The sequence below is a fragment of the Cylas formicarius genome, unplaced genomic scaffold, assembly GCF_029955315.1.
Source record: "Cylas formicarius isolate icCylForm1 unplaced genomic scaffold, icCylForm1.1 PGA_scaffold_10__41_contigs__length_53128322, whole genome shotgun sequence".
In the NCBI taxonomy this organism is placed as follows: domain Eukaryota; kingdom Metazoa; phylum Arthropoda; class Insecta; order Coleoptera; family Brentidae; genus Cylas; species Cylas formicarius.
Window position 1 is genome coordinate 15,143,347 of NW_026844214.1, and position 18,529 is coordinate 15,161,875.

The window sequence follows — 18,529 nt, forward strand, 5'->3', positions numbered from 1 at the left end:
GGCTCAGTTCCATATCTAATATCAATATCGTCAATATATAAATATAAATATAACATGATTTTATACATTTTATTGGGGATATATATATATATATATATATATATATATATATATATATATACTATATATATATATATATATATATATATATATATATATATTCTCACGTATTGATTCACGGATGAAAAATGTGATGACACTATATTCCGAGATATCATCCGTTCGCTCGTTGAACTCCGACTGGAATCCTGCAAATCCTGCATCCGACTGGAATCCTGCAGACGTTTCGCCAAAATCTCACTTGGCATCTTCAATGCTCGCGCTCCGAAAACACTTCGAACACTGGGAGGTTATCGGCGGTGCGTGCGGTATTTATACTCTGCGCCGGAGATGGTAACGGTGCTGCTTGTGCGTGGGGGGAGGTGGCTCCGCCCCCTGAATTGTCGCGTTGTTAATTTCGCCCGATCGTAGTTGCGATGTCCCCGTTGGCTGCTGCGCATCGCTCTGCTGTTTGATTATCGTTCTCCACGTGTTGGATAAATGCAGAGCGTCGTCTCTCGTATTGAGGTGTCGGGACTTTTCTATTTCGATGGCCTCTCGTATAATCCTAGTCCTAAAATCAGGAATATTAGCTATTTGTTTGCAAGTGCCGAAATCAATTTTATGGCCTGTCTGATGTTGGTGCTGAAAGAAAGCAGATGTTGTTTGTTTGTTTCTTATGGCTAAAGGATGTTCCTCGAGCCTGGCTGAAATCCTTCTGTTGGTCTGTCCCACATACGTCAGGCTGCACGATCCGCATGCTACACTGTATACTCCTTGGTTTTCCAGAGTAATTTTTTGTTTTGGGTTTCTTAGTATTGCTCCGATGGTATGGTCAGGTTTGTATGCCGTTGATATGTCGTGTTTCCGTAATATTCGGCCGATTTTGTCAGTAACCCCCTTGATGTATGGCAGGACAGCGATCGATCTTCGTTGGGTCTCGTCCTGCACTCTCTGCTGCGGCTGTTGTTGTTTACTGATTGCCTTGCTGATGGTGCGCCTTTGGTATCCGTTTTGTCGAAGACAGGTACTAATTTTCTTCAGTTCTTTATCTCTGTTCCTCTCGTTTGTGAGCCTGAAGGACCGAGCAATTAATGTATTTGCCACTGCCTGTATCTGTGATGGGTGGTGATGAGATTTAGCGTTCAGATATCTATTAGTGTGTGTTGGTTTTCTATAGACAGTGTGTTCCAAGTGTCCATCTTCGGTCCTTGTGATGTGCACATCTAAAAAGGGCAGACTGTTATCCTCTTCAAGTTCTATTGTAAATTGAATCCTTGGGTGAATGGAATTCAGATGATCTAGGAATTTCAAAAGCTCCTCCTTGCCAAAAGGCCATACAACAAATACGTCATCAACGTATCTTGTCCATAGTTTTGGCTTCAGATTTGCCTTCTCTATTGCTTTCTTTTCGAAGTAAATCATGAAGAGGTTGGCAATCACAGGTGAGAGAGATGATCCCATTGCTGCTCCATCTATTTGTCGGTAAATTTTCCCGTTGTGCATAAAGTAAGCGTTTTTCAGGCAATGTCTTGACAGATCCATTATGTATGGCGGAAGATCTTCGTTTTCTTCTATAAGCAAGAGTGCCTCTTCTACTGGAATACTCGGGTAGAGGGATTTGACATCGAAACTTGCCATAATGTCGTCCTTGTCCATCCTGAGAGAACCTAAAATCTGAGTGAAATGTTCTGAGTTTTTTAACATAGGAATCTGCCTTTTCCACTATAGGCTGAAGTGCACTGGCCAGATGTTTTTCCAGCTTGCATAATGGTGAGTTAAAGGCGCTTACGATTGGACGCAGGGGAACCCCGTCCTTATGGATCTTTGGGAGCCCGTAGAATTTTGGGCAACGACTCGATTTTTCCCTCGGAATAAGTTTCTTCTTTGTATCCTCGTTTATTGATGAATCGAGAATTTTGTTAGTTGTTTTTAGTTGTTTTTTCCAAATATGTCGTGGGATCTCTGGTGACTAGTTTGTATATTGGGTCGTTCAAAATATCCTCCCCGGAATATAGTGTCATCATATATATATATATATATATATATATATATATATATATATATATATATATATATATATATATATATATATATATATATATATATATATATATATATATATATATATATATATATATATATATATATATATATATATATATATATATATATATATATATATATATATATATATATATATATATATATATATATATATATATATATATATATATATATATATATATATATATATATATATATATATATATATATATATATATATATATATATATATATATATATATATATATATATATATATATATATATATATATATATATATATATATATATATCAGTATTGTCTCCCTCAGATAATTAAATTTTGGGATCGAAAGTCTAACGTTTAAATTCACGACCATCTTATATTGTAAACCAATGATTCTTCTCCTCCAATGGTTTATCCTCAGTTATCACACTATACTGCATATAAGAACTCAAATTGTATTAATAAAATATTAATGGTTCACTACGTCTATAAATTTTATTTAAAAAAGTTTTTTCCTCGTTGATCTATTTTGTTAAAAGCAACTTCATTTGGTCCCCGAGAGCATACCTAGGAATTTTGCACTTTTATCTTTTTCTGTCGTGAAAGCTGGAAAAACAAGAAAAAGAAAATGCCGAAACCAATTGCAATCATTGTTTTTTAATCAGTCAAATATAAGTGATTTATTTGAATATTGTTGTCATCAGCGAATCCGAATTATCAAGGCTCATATTTTTGTAAATTGAGAAGGTGGAAAAATATATAATAAATAATAAAAAATTAATATAAAAGTTATAGGTGACAGTTGCTTCTTATAATCATCGAATTTTACGCTTTATTAACGATCTTTAGACCGATGAGCTTATTTAATAAAATATATCAGAAATGCAATGTTTATTTAATGGTTAACTCTTGAATGTAATAATGCTTTACACTGTGGGATTTTATTCCTTACTAATTAATAAATTGTAGTAATCTATTTTGCGTCCAGAGATTATACAATATTTCTAACATCAACAAATTGAGACCGAACACTAGTCCGACCCCCACAACCGATATAGCTGGATAGAATTCTTCTATGCCGGTGTTGATGTTTGAAGCGTAAACACATTCTGGCTTCTTATCGTGCCAGAATTCCAGTTCTTTGCGCATTACTCCACTCTCAGCAATCCTCTGTAGACTAAATTTTAACATCAATCAATATCTTTAGTAAAGTATACACTAGGGATGTTTCCAAAATTTTGGGAATTTGTAATATTTATATAGTGTTTTTCAACATGATATCCGTTTAACTAAATTCATTTATTAAAATGATAAACTTCTTTTTAAAGTCGAACTTTTTCGATGTCTGCTCATTCCACCTATTTATAGCACGCTTTACGGCGAAGGGGTTTTTCTGAAATCTGCGAACAGATGATAATCACTATGGGCAACATCTCAGGGAACCAGTAGGCTGCGGAAGCAATTTTCTTCGTCAATCATTCAAAACCTCCTCCGTTTTTCTTGCATCATTCTGTTGAAATAACTTCTTTCCAGGCCGTTTTTTGACAATAATATTTTGCGTTAATTGTAGTATATTTTGACAGATAATCAATCATTTTTCAAAGAAACTTCCACAGGCTACTGTAATGCTTTTTACAAAACTTGTGGATTCCTCCTGCGTCGGTTTCTGCTAAGTCGAAAATGCTGCATTTTCGACTAAGCTAAAACCGACGCAGGAGGAATCCAGAAGTTTTGTAAAAAGATTAATCAATCAATCATACAAAAGTTGGAACTGCGCCTTAGGTGGATGATCTCCTTCAGGTTCAAAGAACCGAAATCTTGCCAACCCTCAAACTCATCCCTAATTTGACGAATTTCACCTCTCTTGCAGTAGTTGTTCGATAGCAGTAATGTTTCTTTCATTTCTAAAGGTGTTTGGGCGCTCTCTAGATCGTGTTTTAGTGATGTTCTACCGGTTTTAAAATGATCGATTCACTGATAGACAGTATTTGTGGATTCTGCAAACTCACCAAATACTCCCACAAATGTCAATAATGTCTGAAGTTTTCACTTTCTTTCCACAAAAACAAAATTGCTTTTTGAGATTTTGATGCATTTCATGGTTATGAACCAATAACTACTACGCAATTTATTTATAGCACAATTCCCAGAACTTTAGAGACATGCCTCTTACAATGGGAGAAAAATTTAATCAGCCTGCTCTAAGACTAAAGACTTGCTGCAATTTCAAAAATAGGAATCTATCTTAGTGACTATCGCAAATGAAGGATGAGTGGTATCGAATTTGCCCTAGTAGCTTTCATTGGTTGCCCATACCTAACAGGTTATAAATGTATGCAAGACCTGCTGCATAAACTTGTAAGTCTACAAAGTATTGTAAAGTAAAAAAATAATCTAAGCTAAAGTCACTTCGTAATATATTTATTGTGTTTTTTAACTACATAACTGCCTGTATGCAAGAACCACAGTTCCAACTCACCACACGTTGATAAGATTCTGAAACGGTGAGTGCTTTACAAAATTGGCGTAGGTGCTGATCGCCGAAAACATGGGTAGTTGGGTCACCTCGCATATTTCGTCATCTCTTAGGTTGGCTTTCATATATGCGTACGCTTTAACAAGTTCAACGTGGAAAGCGTATTGACCTTTTTTCATCAATTGGAGTCCATCTGAAGCATTTAGATAGGCTTCGTCTTCCTTGTCCAAGACCCACTTATTGTACAAACGGAGAGCCGACGGATCAGTGGTCCGCTTAAATTAAATACAGATTTCCTAATAGTTACCGAATCCATTTCAAGTTTCGAAAATAAGCAGTATTTGAAAGGTTTGACGCTGAAAGTCGAGTTGCACGAAGTTCATGGCACGTCTTTGCAACTTCTTGCAAATGGGTGAATAAGTTTAAATACGGTAATACATCCACACATGCAAATCCGAATGCACCGTAAAATAATGCACCTGAAATAATTGACAAAATTCACGATATGATTTTAAGTCGAGGAACTAAAGTGCGCCAAAATAATTAAGACGACAGGCTTATCGCAGTGGCGTCAATTTTGCACGAAAAATTTGGTGAGAAAAAATGTTGTTTTCCTGCTGCAATCTTTGAGTTTCTGCGACAACTGTTGGTAGGACACGGATACACTCCAGAGAAAACATAACAATCAAAACAGTGGATTTTTGAACGGGCTCCAAAGAAGGTGAAGACGGTCAAGTCGGCCAGTAAGGTTATGGCACCGTGGGATGCTCGCGGAATCATCTACAGAGAAAGGGAACAACGATAAGAAGAGAGTACCAGTCGTTATTATTGCAACGGCTCGGTAAAGAAATAAAGAGAAAGGGTCCTCACCAGAAAAAAAAAGATCCTGTTACAAAGCACAGCGCACCTGTGCAGTACGATGTCTAAATTACGTAATTAAAGTTCCAATCATCACAACATTCACTGTATTTACCAGAGTCGACCCCGAGCGCCTATTTATTGTTTCCAAACTTGGCTCGGTGGACAAAAGTTTATGTATAACGAGGAGTTAATCATTCAAATGAATGCCTATTAATTTCCAATTAAATTTCCAAAATTCAATTTTTTGAAACGGCTTAAAAAAATTGGAAACACGCTTAGACATACTATAGAGTTGAAACATGTTTATCTTGAAAAATAAAATTAAAAGTACAAAACCATGTTTTTTCCTACTTTTTTCCGAGAACTTATCAGGTTACTTACCTTGTTTTTTCCCTTAAGAGTTCCAATTTAAGACCTTTTTTGATTTATTGCTACTCGAAATTTCAGCTCAAAGCAGTTATTATCAAAATGAATATTGAGGAGTCATACGTTTTGCTCTAGCATATATTTAATAAAATGAAAAAAAACTTAAAGGAGATTCTGTTAACTTATCCTGTAGTGGAGTTAAGGAAAGCTAATCACAATGATTGGAATAAGTTCATAACAAAAAATAATACATTATGCAACAAGTGCGGTAAACGGCCGTGTCGCATACTATACTTCCTCTACGACTGTTAGTTTTTGGGTACATTTTCGCAAAACAACAAGAATACGTTCACTGACGCCTTGGGTGTTGTGTGCTTGAAAAATTGTTATCGGTCAATTTTCCTCGGCGGATGCCGGAAAATGGGTGCATATTCGAATTGTAGATGGACCCAATTAAGCGTAAAGAAAAAAAAACATTCACTGACATGACCGACAGAATTGACAAACGTCAAAATTCAAAGCGTAGGAAATATCTCCGAAAACATCCGATTGCTCCCAAACCCGTGCGTTAAAATCCCGGAAATGTCCGAAGCGGCTCGGATCCGAGGGAAACGAAACTGACGTGGAAAAGTGACGCACGCACGCACGCTAGATGGAAGGAATTAATTTTTAGTTCAGTTTAAGTTTTACGCGGAATGATTTTTTTTGTTATCGTAAAAAATCTACTGCTCATAAAAATATTCTCACCTTAAAATATTGTATGTTAAATGCAATGTTCTCTATGCCAATCTTCAAATTGGACCTCAGGAGATTGTCAAGGCTATTGATCAGTACCAGCGGTACGTTGATTAACGAGGAAACCAAACTAGCCGAGTAAAATTGATAGACCATCGTCGTGACTAGCAGAAGTGATATGATTCCAATCTTGCCACAGAAGAAGGCGGGAACTGCGTTTACACCTATGGATTTACGGTTCTGCTATAAAATCGCGCCAATAGGCGCTCGTGGGGCGTTCTTTTAGCCCTATTTTTAAAATATATAACATTTCAGTCATTTTTACGTAACTTAAAAACATAGGCGCTATGGAAAAGTTCATCTTCGATATTTCGTAAAATGGGAGCACATTTTTATTTGTCCAAAAGTCAGTGGCTTGCTTTTTTTTATTCAAAATTCTGTCGATGTACTTTACCGCTAATTTAGATTAACCATTATAATGAAAAAAAAAACGCGTTTAATGTTCAAGAAACGTGTAGATTTGTAATGCAAAAAAATAAGCAGTATTAAAATTCTCGTTCTCTTCTTAAATTCTTTGGTTTTCTTCGAATTTCGAGCTTTTTTTCGTAAAATATATAGTTTTTTAAAATATGTCAACCGCAATCTACAATTGTTGACAGTCCTAATTGGATACTTAAAGGATAGCTTACATCAATAATAGAATTATGAATGGCGTGTACCTATTATTATTTCCACATCAAACAAAACTATTATTTAAACAAATCTATATTTGTATGAGGTTGCAAAAAATGGAAAGATGTATCATTATTAACCTTCACAATTTTGCTGAAATAGTTCATCTTTCCGAAAAACTGTTCATCATTCATGGTTTAGATCCAGAGATTAATCACGCGTGGACTCTAGTGCACCAGCTCCGTCAAATCACTCAAATTTGTGAAATCTTCGATATCTGTGAGAAATATTTGTGAAAGTATAACGGTTGTAGTAAACATGTCAAACTAAAAAAAATCCAAGTATTTATTAAATAACTATTCTTCAGTTATTTATAAATTGACGCTGTGACTTTTGGTTGCATTTTAATTAATTTTACAAACATCATTTTTCAATTAATCGATTTTTATTGGTGGAACTTTATTAATTTGTATTTTTTGAAGCATTCTATATTAATAATTAAAGAAATTTTTCTGGCAATTTTTGTTGTAACTAGTAGTGTTGACACCTTAATCATATTAGGCGGATGGACTACACCATATTCCCAAAATTTGAAATTTATATTATATCTAGTTACTATGTCAGATGGATACTGCCGGTAAGTTACTATATTTTTTTAAATATATGCATTTTTCATAACTTCTTAGGTAAATTACTTTTCCAAATTTAAAGAGACATGCATAATTTCGCAAAAAATAGAAAAATATATAAGTTTTATGCCCGTTTCGAAAATTAGTAAGTAGGGCAGAATACAAACATTTTACAAATCTTTGTAAAACCTGCGATATCGGGAATCCGTGAAATCTTTGTGAAATCCGCGAAATATGGCATAAAACCTGAGAAATGGTTGTGTAAAATTTGGTGTACCAATTTCGGGTGGTGATTTGCCCCTCACTTTAGATGTTATGATAAACAAGTCGTATTTTGTAGAGCGTTAGATATTTTCAAAGGTATAATACCCTATCACAGGTGTCATGTTTATGGTGATAATCTATAGAAAAAAACACCACTTCTATTGCTCTTGTCGACGTAATGTGCGTCTCAAGATACATCTTGGCTTTTGTCGAACCCTCCCGTAAAACGTAATTACGACGTATTGTTACTGGAGTAAACCCAACAAACAATAATTTATTCATAATTAATGGACATACAGGGACGTGTAAGGTAGATGTCGACCACGTGTCGGCTGATAGCAGTGGCAGTGTTGAATAATCCGTTTTACCGTACGTTTCGAAAAAGCTCTTTACGAGTTTATTAGATGGAAAACAAATTGTGAAAAATATGTGTGAATGTTTAATAAGTAGAGAAGTCATTAAACAAGAAAGAAACCTGCCTACTTCCAAAAACTCCAATATTCTCGATAAAGAATATTGTTAACAGTAAACTATTTAATGAGAAAGAAAAAACTTGATTTTGAATCACAATGTCTGGACAATAATAAACAGAATATGATTAAATATTCCCTAACCAGATTGTTCTTACTTTGGATAAACCCTCCATAGAGGTATTTGGTTCGGTACATATGATACGATATCCAAAGGAAATAAATGAAATAAATGAAAAGAAAAGGAAGTCCTAACCATAATTCAAGCTAGATCAGAGGGATTTGTTCCAAACCGTTTGCTCTTATCTGCTACAAAAAACTCCAAATTCTTCAAGTACAAAACATGAAATTCAAGAATATTTGTTACAAAATACTATTTATTTTGAATCTAGTTGCAAGAACAGAATTTGATAAACTTAATAATTTTTATATCTTTATTAGGCCTTAAAAATCTATCCCTGATGATCTGTCCGACAATACCGAGCGGTCAGCTGTTTTATTGGCAACGACGAGTAATTTCAGTAATTGCCGTCAAAAGGCAAGACGGTATACTTTGAGACATACCATACCTTGTTGGCAAAACGAACCGATTACAGACAAGATGACGTAACTCCAAGTAGACTCGAGAGGGGTATCGACTCTGTGGTTGGTCTCGCAACGTAGACTAAATCTCAAGACGAAGGCCGAAACGATCGCCAATAAGAAAACTGCGAACCACAGAGCCGCCGAAAAGGGTCGGACAAATATTTCCAACGAGTTTAAAGATTTCGGGTTTCTGAATACGAAGGCAGACCTGGAAGATGTCTTCAGTACATTTTGGTCGCCGTAGAAATCGTCGCGAACACCTTAAAAACCAGGTTCTTCTGCCGTAGCTAATCACTTTGGCCCTATCTTCTTGTATAAACAGTGGAGACAATCCCATGTCCACCCGTCGTTGCTCCATTTCTCCCACCAGTCCGTCCATCGTGCCGTTGGAGGTTTTATAACCGTATAATTTTCCCCAGCTCGTGTTGAAGCTGGAAAACGTCAGAAAATGATTTATGCGGAATTTAGTTAGGCATAGCTAAATAACTAGAATTTGTCGAAGAGTTTCAGCGGCAGCGAACATTAAACTGAAGTTTTGGTTAAAGCACTTGAGAGCACCGTACAGAGAAAATAGGTAGTAAATTTAATATATGAAAAGAATCAAATACGTGCAAATTAATGTATGAATAATTTCATAAACATTCACAAAAGCATTACATAGGATCGTTCTGAAAATCTGGTTGCTTGTTTTTGTTCGGTCACTACAGAATGTTTTCAATAAAGCAATGTTGCTAGTTTTATCGAAAAACAGCAGCGTCATTGAAATTTTATATAGAGCAAACTATTATACTATCGCATTTTTTGAATTATTCTAGTAATTCCAAACATATTTAATAGATCACACAAATTTATATATAAAACCGTTTCAAAGTAATCACAGCTATAAATTTGAGTGGCTGTAGAATTTAAAAGATTCGGCCTAGTGCACTTTCCTGCCTCAACTTTTTAGTCTATTCATTGGCATTATATTCCGAATTAAGTGGAAGTTAATAAATCGGCAGCCATGAAAATGTTCAAGATCGATAGAGCTTATTAGAAAATCTAGAATGAAAATTTGGTCAGTCTCGTTTTCCGCAAAGAATTGTTATCTATTATCCACCCTGAATAGCGAACGGCTGCTCTTATTGAGTTCTTTATCACAGAACATTTTACAAAATCTTCCTGCAAGAGTTATGTTTTTTTATTTTATATTAAAAAAAAAGTATAAATAAACAGGGGACCTTGAAAATACTATACGTTATCAACATTCAATTTTCTAAATTAACTCATTTATTTTTAAACCCAATTTTTTCAGGTCTTTTTTATAATCGTAAACTCTATAGTATAAACAATTTGGATAGTTAATTTCTCCATGCATAATAACAGGAATTGACAAAATGCATAAAGTTATTAAACCTATAGAAGGCCCCTATGCTGATAATACAGGAAGTTTTGAGGCGACTATTGAAAAAACAATTGTGAAAGCCAATTCAATATGAGCATGCGCGGTCATTTTTAACCAATAATCTTGTCATTTCAAGATAACCAATAAGACAATGGGGCTCAACTAACCAAAACTAACCAACATATTTATGTTCGTCAATTCGACAGGTTATAGTTTAGATGTAATATTATTACGACAGTAGTTTTTCAAAATATGCATAGATGTCTTTAAATGTTCTGAGAAAATGAGTTAAGTCTGTGGAAGTAGCTGTTCATAAAGTATGCGAAGTACAGGATAATGTGTGAAATTTAAAGGCATGTGCGGAGAATCATTCATCCTCTTCTCCACGAAAATATCAATGCTGCCCGCGACGCTTCAATTTTTACACACATTAAACACAATATACGCGAGAACTATCTTTGATTTTGTAAAAATTGGCAAATCTTGGAAGCGGAATCTAAATTAGGTCATTAGATAGAATTATTTGGCGTTTTCTAAACCAATTTTTAGATTGTAGCAACTTGTAAACATAAAGTAAAAGTCAGAACATAACAGAAATAAAAGTCTCAATCAAGATAATATTTCATAATATTGGTGTCAGAGTTGTGAGTTGACACTCTTGCTAATTCAAAGATTAGGAAGACTTTTTGCTAGGTTTGTTCTTACTAGGCCCCGAATTTATAATATTTTTATTCTTTACGTAACATTTTTTATTTTCAAGATAATTTTGTTTTAATTACATCTAAATAGTCATCATAATAGTGTACTTTTCAATGGCAGATTTTAACTTCTTCATTCTTCATGGTCGCACATTACCATCCTCTCTCAAAATTGATTTATGTGGGACAGACTGCACAGTAAAGATATTACAGCGTATCTCCCTTTTGTAGTTCGATTATGCGTAAACTTTTTGGAATAACAAAAACTGTTCTAGATAGGGTTTTTTAAGTACACTCCAGTGGAGTACTTACTTTTCTACTAAAACTCACAAATGAAAAAAAGTTATTTTCATTTCTGCTATATATTACCCAAAATCTGGCAATTAAGAAAAAATCGATATAATCGGCGTGCATTATAAATGCGCATTTAATATTGCACGCAAACAAGTTTATTTAAGACACTGCACCTGGCTTACAATCATTTCGCTATTACACCATTTCATATTTTATCCAATGCAATACTGGATTCATAATAAAGCGAGTAAGGATATAGCACTATAAGGTTACAAATTTTGTTCTACGACAACTATAGAACAAATCAATCAAACAATAGTATGAGAAAATCAATTAAGTTCTATGACAAACATTTGTTGAACAAAAACTACAATCACAAAACCGTACAACCTTTTCTTTGTCTTCTACGCTGCGCAGAAATATAAGGTTTAAAAAGTTACCTGAAATTATGGTGATCCTTGCACTGGTACATCAAGCGATAGTGAAACCTGTCGTAAGTGTTTATCTCTCTGTGGTCATCGCTTATTATATAATCTTCGTAGTTCCCCACAAACGGATCATGAAGCTAGAATAAGTTCAATCTCATAAATCTATGGCCATTATAAATTAATTTTAAAAAGTTTGCCTCAAAGTATATCTTCTTCGGTTTTGATGGGCCCTCGTTCAAAAAGTAATTTCGACCTTCGTACCTCATGTTAATGAGTAAACCCAAAAATCAATAATTTATTCATTGTTTAATGACAAGATGGGGACGAGCCAGATGCATATCGACAACACGTCGGCTGATATTGGTGGTAGTGTTGACTTTTGTTGACCATGCGTTGCTTAAAAAAATGCAGTACAGCAGATTTTAAGAATTGAAAATACTTAAATTTGCATACAAAATAACATATAACAAATAACAGCCAATTATAATTAATCTTAATGACGACTCAACGTCAAACAGAATTACATATGAATAAAAATTACTGTTGCTCCTTATTGTTCATGTGTACGGAGGGAGAGATTAGATGGCTGCAAAAGTTACAAAACAAGACAATGCAATAAACTTACACCTAAAAAAAATATGCTAACCAGAATGAATTAGATGCTTGTTGAATATAACATTAAAAAACCTAATATGATGTTAATTTAGAAAGCTGAACACTTACAACCACCGGTTTAGCTAATGAACTTTTTCGCAAAGAGATCAAATATACATATGCAAAAACATTATATTATGAGGAGCTCCATTTGTACATTATATTGTGGAATTTTAGGAAACAAACAAAAAGTGCAAATATCCATACGTTCCATCACCATTTTTCAAAAATATACATGGTGTTTCATTTAAAATAAATAAAAAAAGTTTAGGCTTTATAGACAAATCTGAGTACGTCCAGTGAATTTTAGGTTCGTATCTTAAAATAAAGTTTGTTTGCGTTAGAGATAATGGTCGACATTTTGAGCGGCTAAAGCTAAAGCTAAAAAATAGCTTTATAAATTAAAATAATGATGTACTGATTTGAAAAAAAAGCTAATATTTAATCACTTTCCTTCCCTCCTTCGTTATCATTTTCCATAATTGTTTGTTCACGTTTTGGTTTATCTTTCTTAATAATATGTAGGTCACAAAGCAATGCGTAATGTTACAAATAAAATGTTAATATTAAACTAAGTTGGCTTCATGCAAATTTTAAAAGTAATTGTGTAAGTGGTGTCAGGAATAAATAAGGCAACTATTTTCGATATTTAATAAATCATTTTTCCAAGGCCTACCGCAAATACATTCATGAACATTTTAAAAAATCATTTTTGTGAGGTCATTTATATAAATAACCCCATACTGTCATACATTTTTGAGAAGCTCATACTAAGCGGAATCAAAATGGCCCATAAGATATAGATATTTTTTTCAATAAGGCGAAAACATTTAGAAAAAACTAACTGCGCCACTGAATTCTACGTAAAAATCTATATTGGATGCGCTGTTCATCTTTCCGATATTTTAATGGATATCCTAGATACGACGGGTGCCCCAAAACTTCAAATTTCCAAAATCACCCTGTATTTTAAAAACTAAGCAAGGTTTGCGAAAACGCGAGGCTCTATCTTCATTAACAACGTATCTACCCTTCAGTCGAAACCAAAATTGGAGACAATGTACATTCGGAATACATGTTTCGGGATGCTACCTGCAACGGGAGACAAGGTGTAAAGATCGAAGGAGAAGTAATTATCAATATAAGATAGGCCGATGATATCACCATACTCATGGACCTTCAAAATATGCTGAACTCAGTTAACGAAGCGAAGCATGTTCGTAAACATTAACATAAGTAAGACCTAGTGTAGTGGAAAAGGTGCCAATAGATCCTGGATAGCTTCTATTAAACGGTGACGTTGTGGAACGCGTAAGTTATTTTAAATATCTTGGCAACTGGTTGAATGCTGAAAGACACTGTAAAACATTCAAATCCGGGAAACAAGTCTTATGTAGTAGTATCCACGTGTACACGAAAAAGGGTGCTTATTTCCTGCATATGGTCAATTTTAGATGTGAGACATGGACATTGAAAGCTGCTGTCATCAATAAGCTGGATGCTTTTTAGCTATGATGCTACCATCAAATTCTGATAATATCCTGGACGTCGCAAACTTCCAATGGGAATGTGCTCGGTCATATCATCACGGGCCCTAAGTAACATCTTTTTATACTTACGACCACCATGGCGTTAAACGTAACTCCAGTGAGATCCCTTCTAATCCAGTTTTTATTAGTTTCCAGTTCCAGTAAACGCCGATCAAGTGAATCGTTATCGAATCCCAAATGCGTCGTCTTTAAAGAACCGCCTCCTTCAGATGCGGGATTGTAGATATCCATGAAAATGTATTTCGTTGTCGAATTTGAATTCCTTGCTGGATATACCACAGTGATATCCACGTCAACATTTATATCCACTCCCTCGAATATGTCGCGATAGTTTTTAGACGAGGCGAGTATCAACCACCGGTATTTAGGATCGAATAATTTGTACCTTCCGCACTAAAATCAGAAAGGCAATCTCGGCAATATTAGACGATTTTAAAATGCCCTAAGTTCCTAAGTTCCTTTTTTAGGCGTAAGACTAATATTAAACGTAAAATATTCATTAGCACTGTCATTGGTGAGATAATACCAAGATATGAAATTCTGATGGACGCTTTGAGTAGAGACGATTGTGTCCGCAACCTACTTGAATGCAACTAAATATTTTGAGATCCGGAGATCATTATGGGCAGTGGGTACCGATCTTTAAATCAATAAATCTGTATTCTCTCAGCATTTGTCGCATTCCAAAATAATCTCTCCTTCGCTGCAAATTTTTTGAGGCCTCATCCAATTACGCTCTAGCCAACTGCTTAGAAATTTGTTGGATACTCAAAGCAAGAGCCAAACTAATAAAGATATCTGGACAAGGTATTTTATCCTCCGTCGCAAAGTTTTTGCAGAAGTTACATAATTTTTATTTAGTATTATTCAATTTCAACCAAGTGACATTTTGAAACAGTTTCAAAATGCAAAATGTGATATATTTTCGAAATCATAGGAACTTTTTTTTGTATAAAAACTGAATTTAATCGAAATCTATTTGTTGCAGATGTTAGGATTAGGAGCGAAGATAGACTTCCTGATGAAGTTTAAATTAACTTAAATAAATATAAATTTCATGGCATTTTTACATTTTTTTCGATCAATTGGTTGGTCAATCGACACACAAAAATTTGACCGGTCAATTCCACAACCCTTAGGATACTGTATTATATATCAACCGAAGTTTGATCTAGATAAATTATACATGTTTTCAGATATGTACTTTTTGATTCCCTGAATGTAATTAAATCTCCAATCTATTATTATAGTGGTTTCATCGTCTAGATTGCTTTTTAGTTTTTCGAAAGTAATAACAATCACTACGTTTTTTTTTCTTTCATTCTATAATAAATAGGCAGGTTTCTTTTCAAGCTTCTTGTTTAATGAATATTCCACTTATCAAACATCCATACAAATTTTCCACAATTTCTTTTGCATCCATGACAAGAAGCTTTTTCTAAACGTACCCTAAAATTCAACACTTTCAGTGTTAAACCAGTCAACACGTTTTCGACATCTACCTGCCTCCACCATGTTGTCCCCTACCTATGAATAAATTATTGCTTGTTGGGTTTACCAGTAACAATGGTTTAGTCAAATCCATACAAACGAGGAACTGTTAGGAAGAATGGGCAAAGAACTCGAAATATTCTTTACCATTAAAAAAGGCAAACTTGAGTTTCCTGGGATATGTATCACGCGGTACAAGATATGAGGTGCTGAAACTCATTAGACGAAGTGTAGGGCGCCGAAGAATCTCTTGGTTGCGCAATCTTCTAGAATGGTTTAGTCTATTGCCAATTGAATTATTTAAATCAGCAGTACCAAAAGTGAAGGTAGCCATGATGATCAACAACCTCCAAAGGAGAAGCTGATACAAGAAGAAGAAGAAGTCAAATCTAGTCCTATCATGCAGGTTTAAAGGTCACTAATTAGATTTTTTTGAAACAAATTCCAAATACAGAAAGGAACAGTTCCTTTTTTAAAATGAAGGGTAGTTTGTTATATAAAAGTTGAGTCAAAAGCCCTTAAGGAGATATCGCGCTACAAATATGGCGGAAAATAAGGTTTTTATTTCTTATCCTAAAAACAAAAATAGACAGAACCAATATTTAATAAAAATTCCTTTGTCTCTTGCATTTTCTTCATTAAACTTACAGCTTCCACACATTGCATGTCGAAAAAAAGTTACGCTTGTACATAAAATGCATATGTCATTTCTGCACTAGTGAAATTCACCATTATTGAAACAAATCTCTTCAAATAAAGAAATAATAAGGAACGCCTTAAGAAGTGACAGCAGCCCACTAGCTTTTTTTATCTCATTATGCATTGCTTTAGATTTTGTTTTCCTATTTGAAAATTTTGAAATTGATAGATAAGAATGATAGAAGTAAGTATTTTTATAATAGTAATACTTCCGTAATATTTTATAGTTCCATCTATTTTAGTTTTTAAGATAAAAAATAAAAACAAAATTTTTCACCATATTTCTAACGCGATTATCTCCCTAATGGTTGGCTTTTGACCCAACGTTTATATAACAAAATATCCTTTATTTTAAACAAGGAATCACCTCCTTATGTTTTTGGCATTTGTTTTAAAACACCATGTATCAATCGTTAGAAACACAGAGACTACCAAAATGTTATTGCAGGAGTTGTTAAAAAGTCACAAAAACAATTAATAATAAACTGAACTTTATCTTATTAGTAACGATATTAAAGAATTCAATTAATTTTAGCAACTATCTAAAATCCAAAAAAAATGAAAATTTGCTGTTTAATGAATGAAATTCCTCGTCTTCCAAGTTTTTCTCGAACACTGAACATCAGTGCTACATCGACATCCAGTACTCGTCCTCGATCCTTTTTAATTTCTCGGTATGTTCCACGGAAGAAAAAAGATTACTTTTACATTAGAACCGTTTTCTCTCTTGACACTCTTTACTAACTTATTATGGCAAGATTTTGAACCACTTCCATTCGAAAATATTCACGTTTCCCCTAAAAATTCCACTTTTCTCAATTTTGTTGTGCAATTTTCATTTTATTTCTTTAAAAAATGAACACGCTTATTATTAATTTTAATACTGATACAAGTCTAACCTCCAGAACACTACGTTTTTAAAAGGTTCTTTCGTAACTGGTTTTTCGATCTATATAAATCATAAATCACATTGCGAACTTAGATTTTCATATCTTCCGTCAAATTTTCAGTTCTTCATTTACACTTTTTAGTCTTCTTCTGTATTACATTGTTTTTTTTTCATGCACAATTTTAACTGATTTCGAAAATAATCTATCAAATTTAAAAAGAAATGTTTTCGCTTGGGTATACAAAAAACCAGAAAATTGCTTTTTATTATTCATATCGGCACATAAAATTTCTCAAAGACGCGTTGTTGTCGAAACAATTGTCACGTCAAAGTATATAATTTAGTGAAAATCTGAACTTTCAGTTCTTATTTATTTTGAAAGTTTGTCATTGATGTCATTAAGATGATGTAATTTGAGACACACCACAGGTGTTGTGTATTTTACACCTACATACCAACATACATACTTATAGGTAAGGGACAAGACAGATGTGAGTGAGGTAGATGTCGATTACGTGTCTGCTGATATCAGTGGAAATGTTGAATAACCCGTTTTTCCGTGTGTTTCGAAAAAGCTATTTGCTTCGCTTCGAAATCACTTATCACAATCTTATGCCATGGTATTTTCTATTGGTGCTAATGCTATTTTATCTTCCCTAAATAAACCTAATATAATATTCAATCTTTATATTTTTGATGCCCTCTCTACTGGTCAGGGTATCTGGAAAGTTTGTTAAGTTTTCATGGAGTGAATTTCACTTTTAAGGCAGTGAAAATATTAAACAACCAACTGAACTATAATTGACGAAATAATAAAATTATTGAGCGTAAGCGTAGTTACTGTTAAAAGAAATCGTTTCTTAAAACCTACTTTGACGAGTAAATTATCAATGTTGGTGCAATCGGCATCAGCAACAATCCCAGTTCTTCGGTGTTTCGTATACAAAGCATCAAATATATTAATGTAATTAAGATTCGATACTGCAATCATTTTTCCAGTACTTCCATTTAGCATTTTAAACACTTTCATTTGATCTAAAAAAATATATAATTAGCCATATACCGAAATGATTCGACTAAACCAACTCAGAAACACATACCGTATTTATTTAAACATGTCAAGATGATAATATAACTGACACCCTTGCATTTAAAATAGTTTTTAACAATTTGAGGTTCAATAAATGAATTTACTACACAAAAATATCCAAGAAGAAAAAGTATGACGGTGATAGGCGACATTCTATGATCACAATGAGTCGATAAACTCGGTAATTAATTATTTACGACGCA

At 33.9% G+C, this 18,529-nt stretch overlaps 1 protein-coding gene across 1 annotated transcript; it reads right to left on the reverse strand.

Moving 5' to 3' along the window:
* Positions 1 to 3,042: 3,042 nt before the first annotated feature.
* LOC132708307 (glutamate receptor ionotropic, delta-2-like) lies at positions 3,043 to 18,468 on the reverse strand. Its single transcript, XM_060680564.1, has 9 exons — positions 18,337 to 18,468; positions 18,108 to 18,271; positions 14,227 to 14,550; positions 11,966 to 12,090; positions 9,410 to 9,580; positions 9,134 to 9,357; positions 6,542 to 6,753; positions 4,571 to 4,842; positions 3,043 to 3,268 (listed from the first exon to the last, which is right to left on the reverse strand). Exons 2-9 carry the CDS (start codon positions 18,264 to 18,266, stop codon positions 3,043 to 3,045), a joined length of 1,713 nt encoding a protein of 570 aa, XP_060536547.1. The 5' UTR covers positions 18,267 to 18,271; positions 18,337 to 18,468.
* Positions 18,469 to 18,529: the final 61 nt, after the last annotated feature.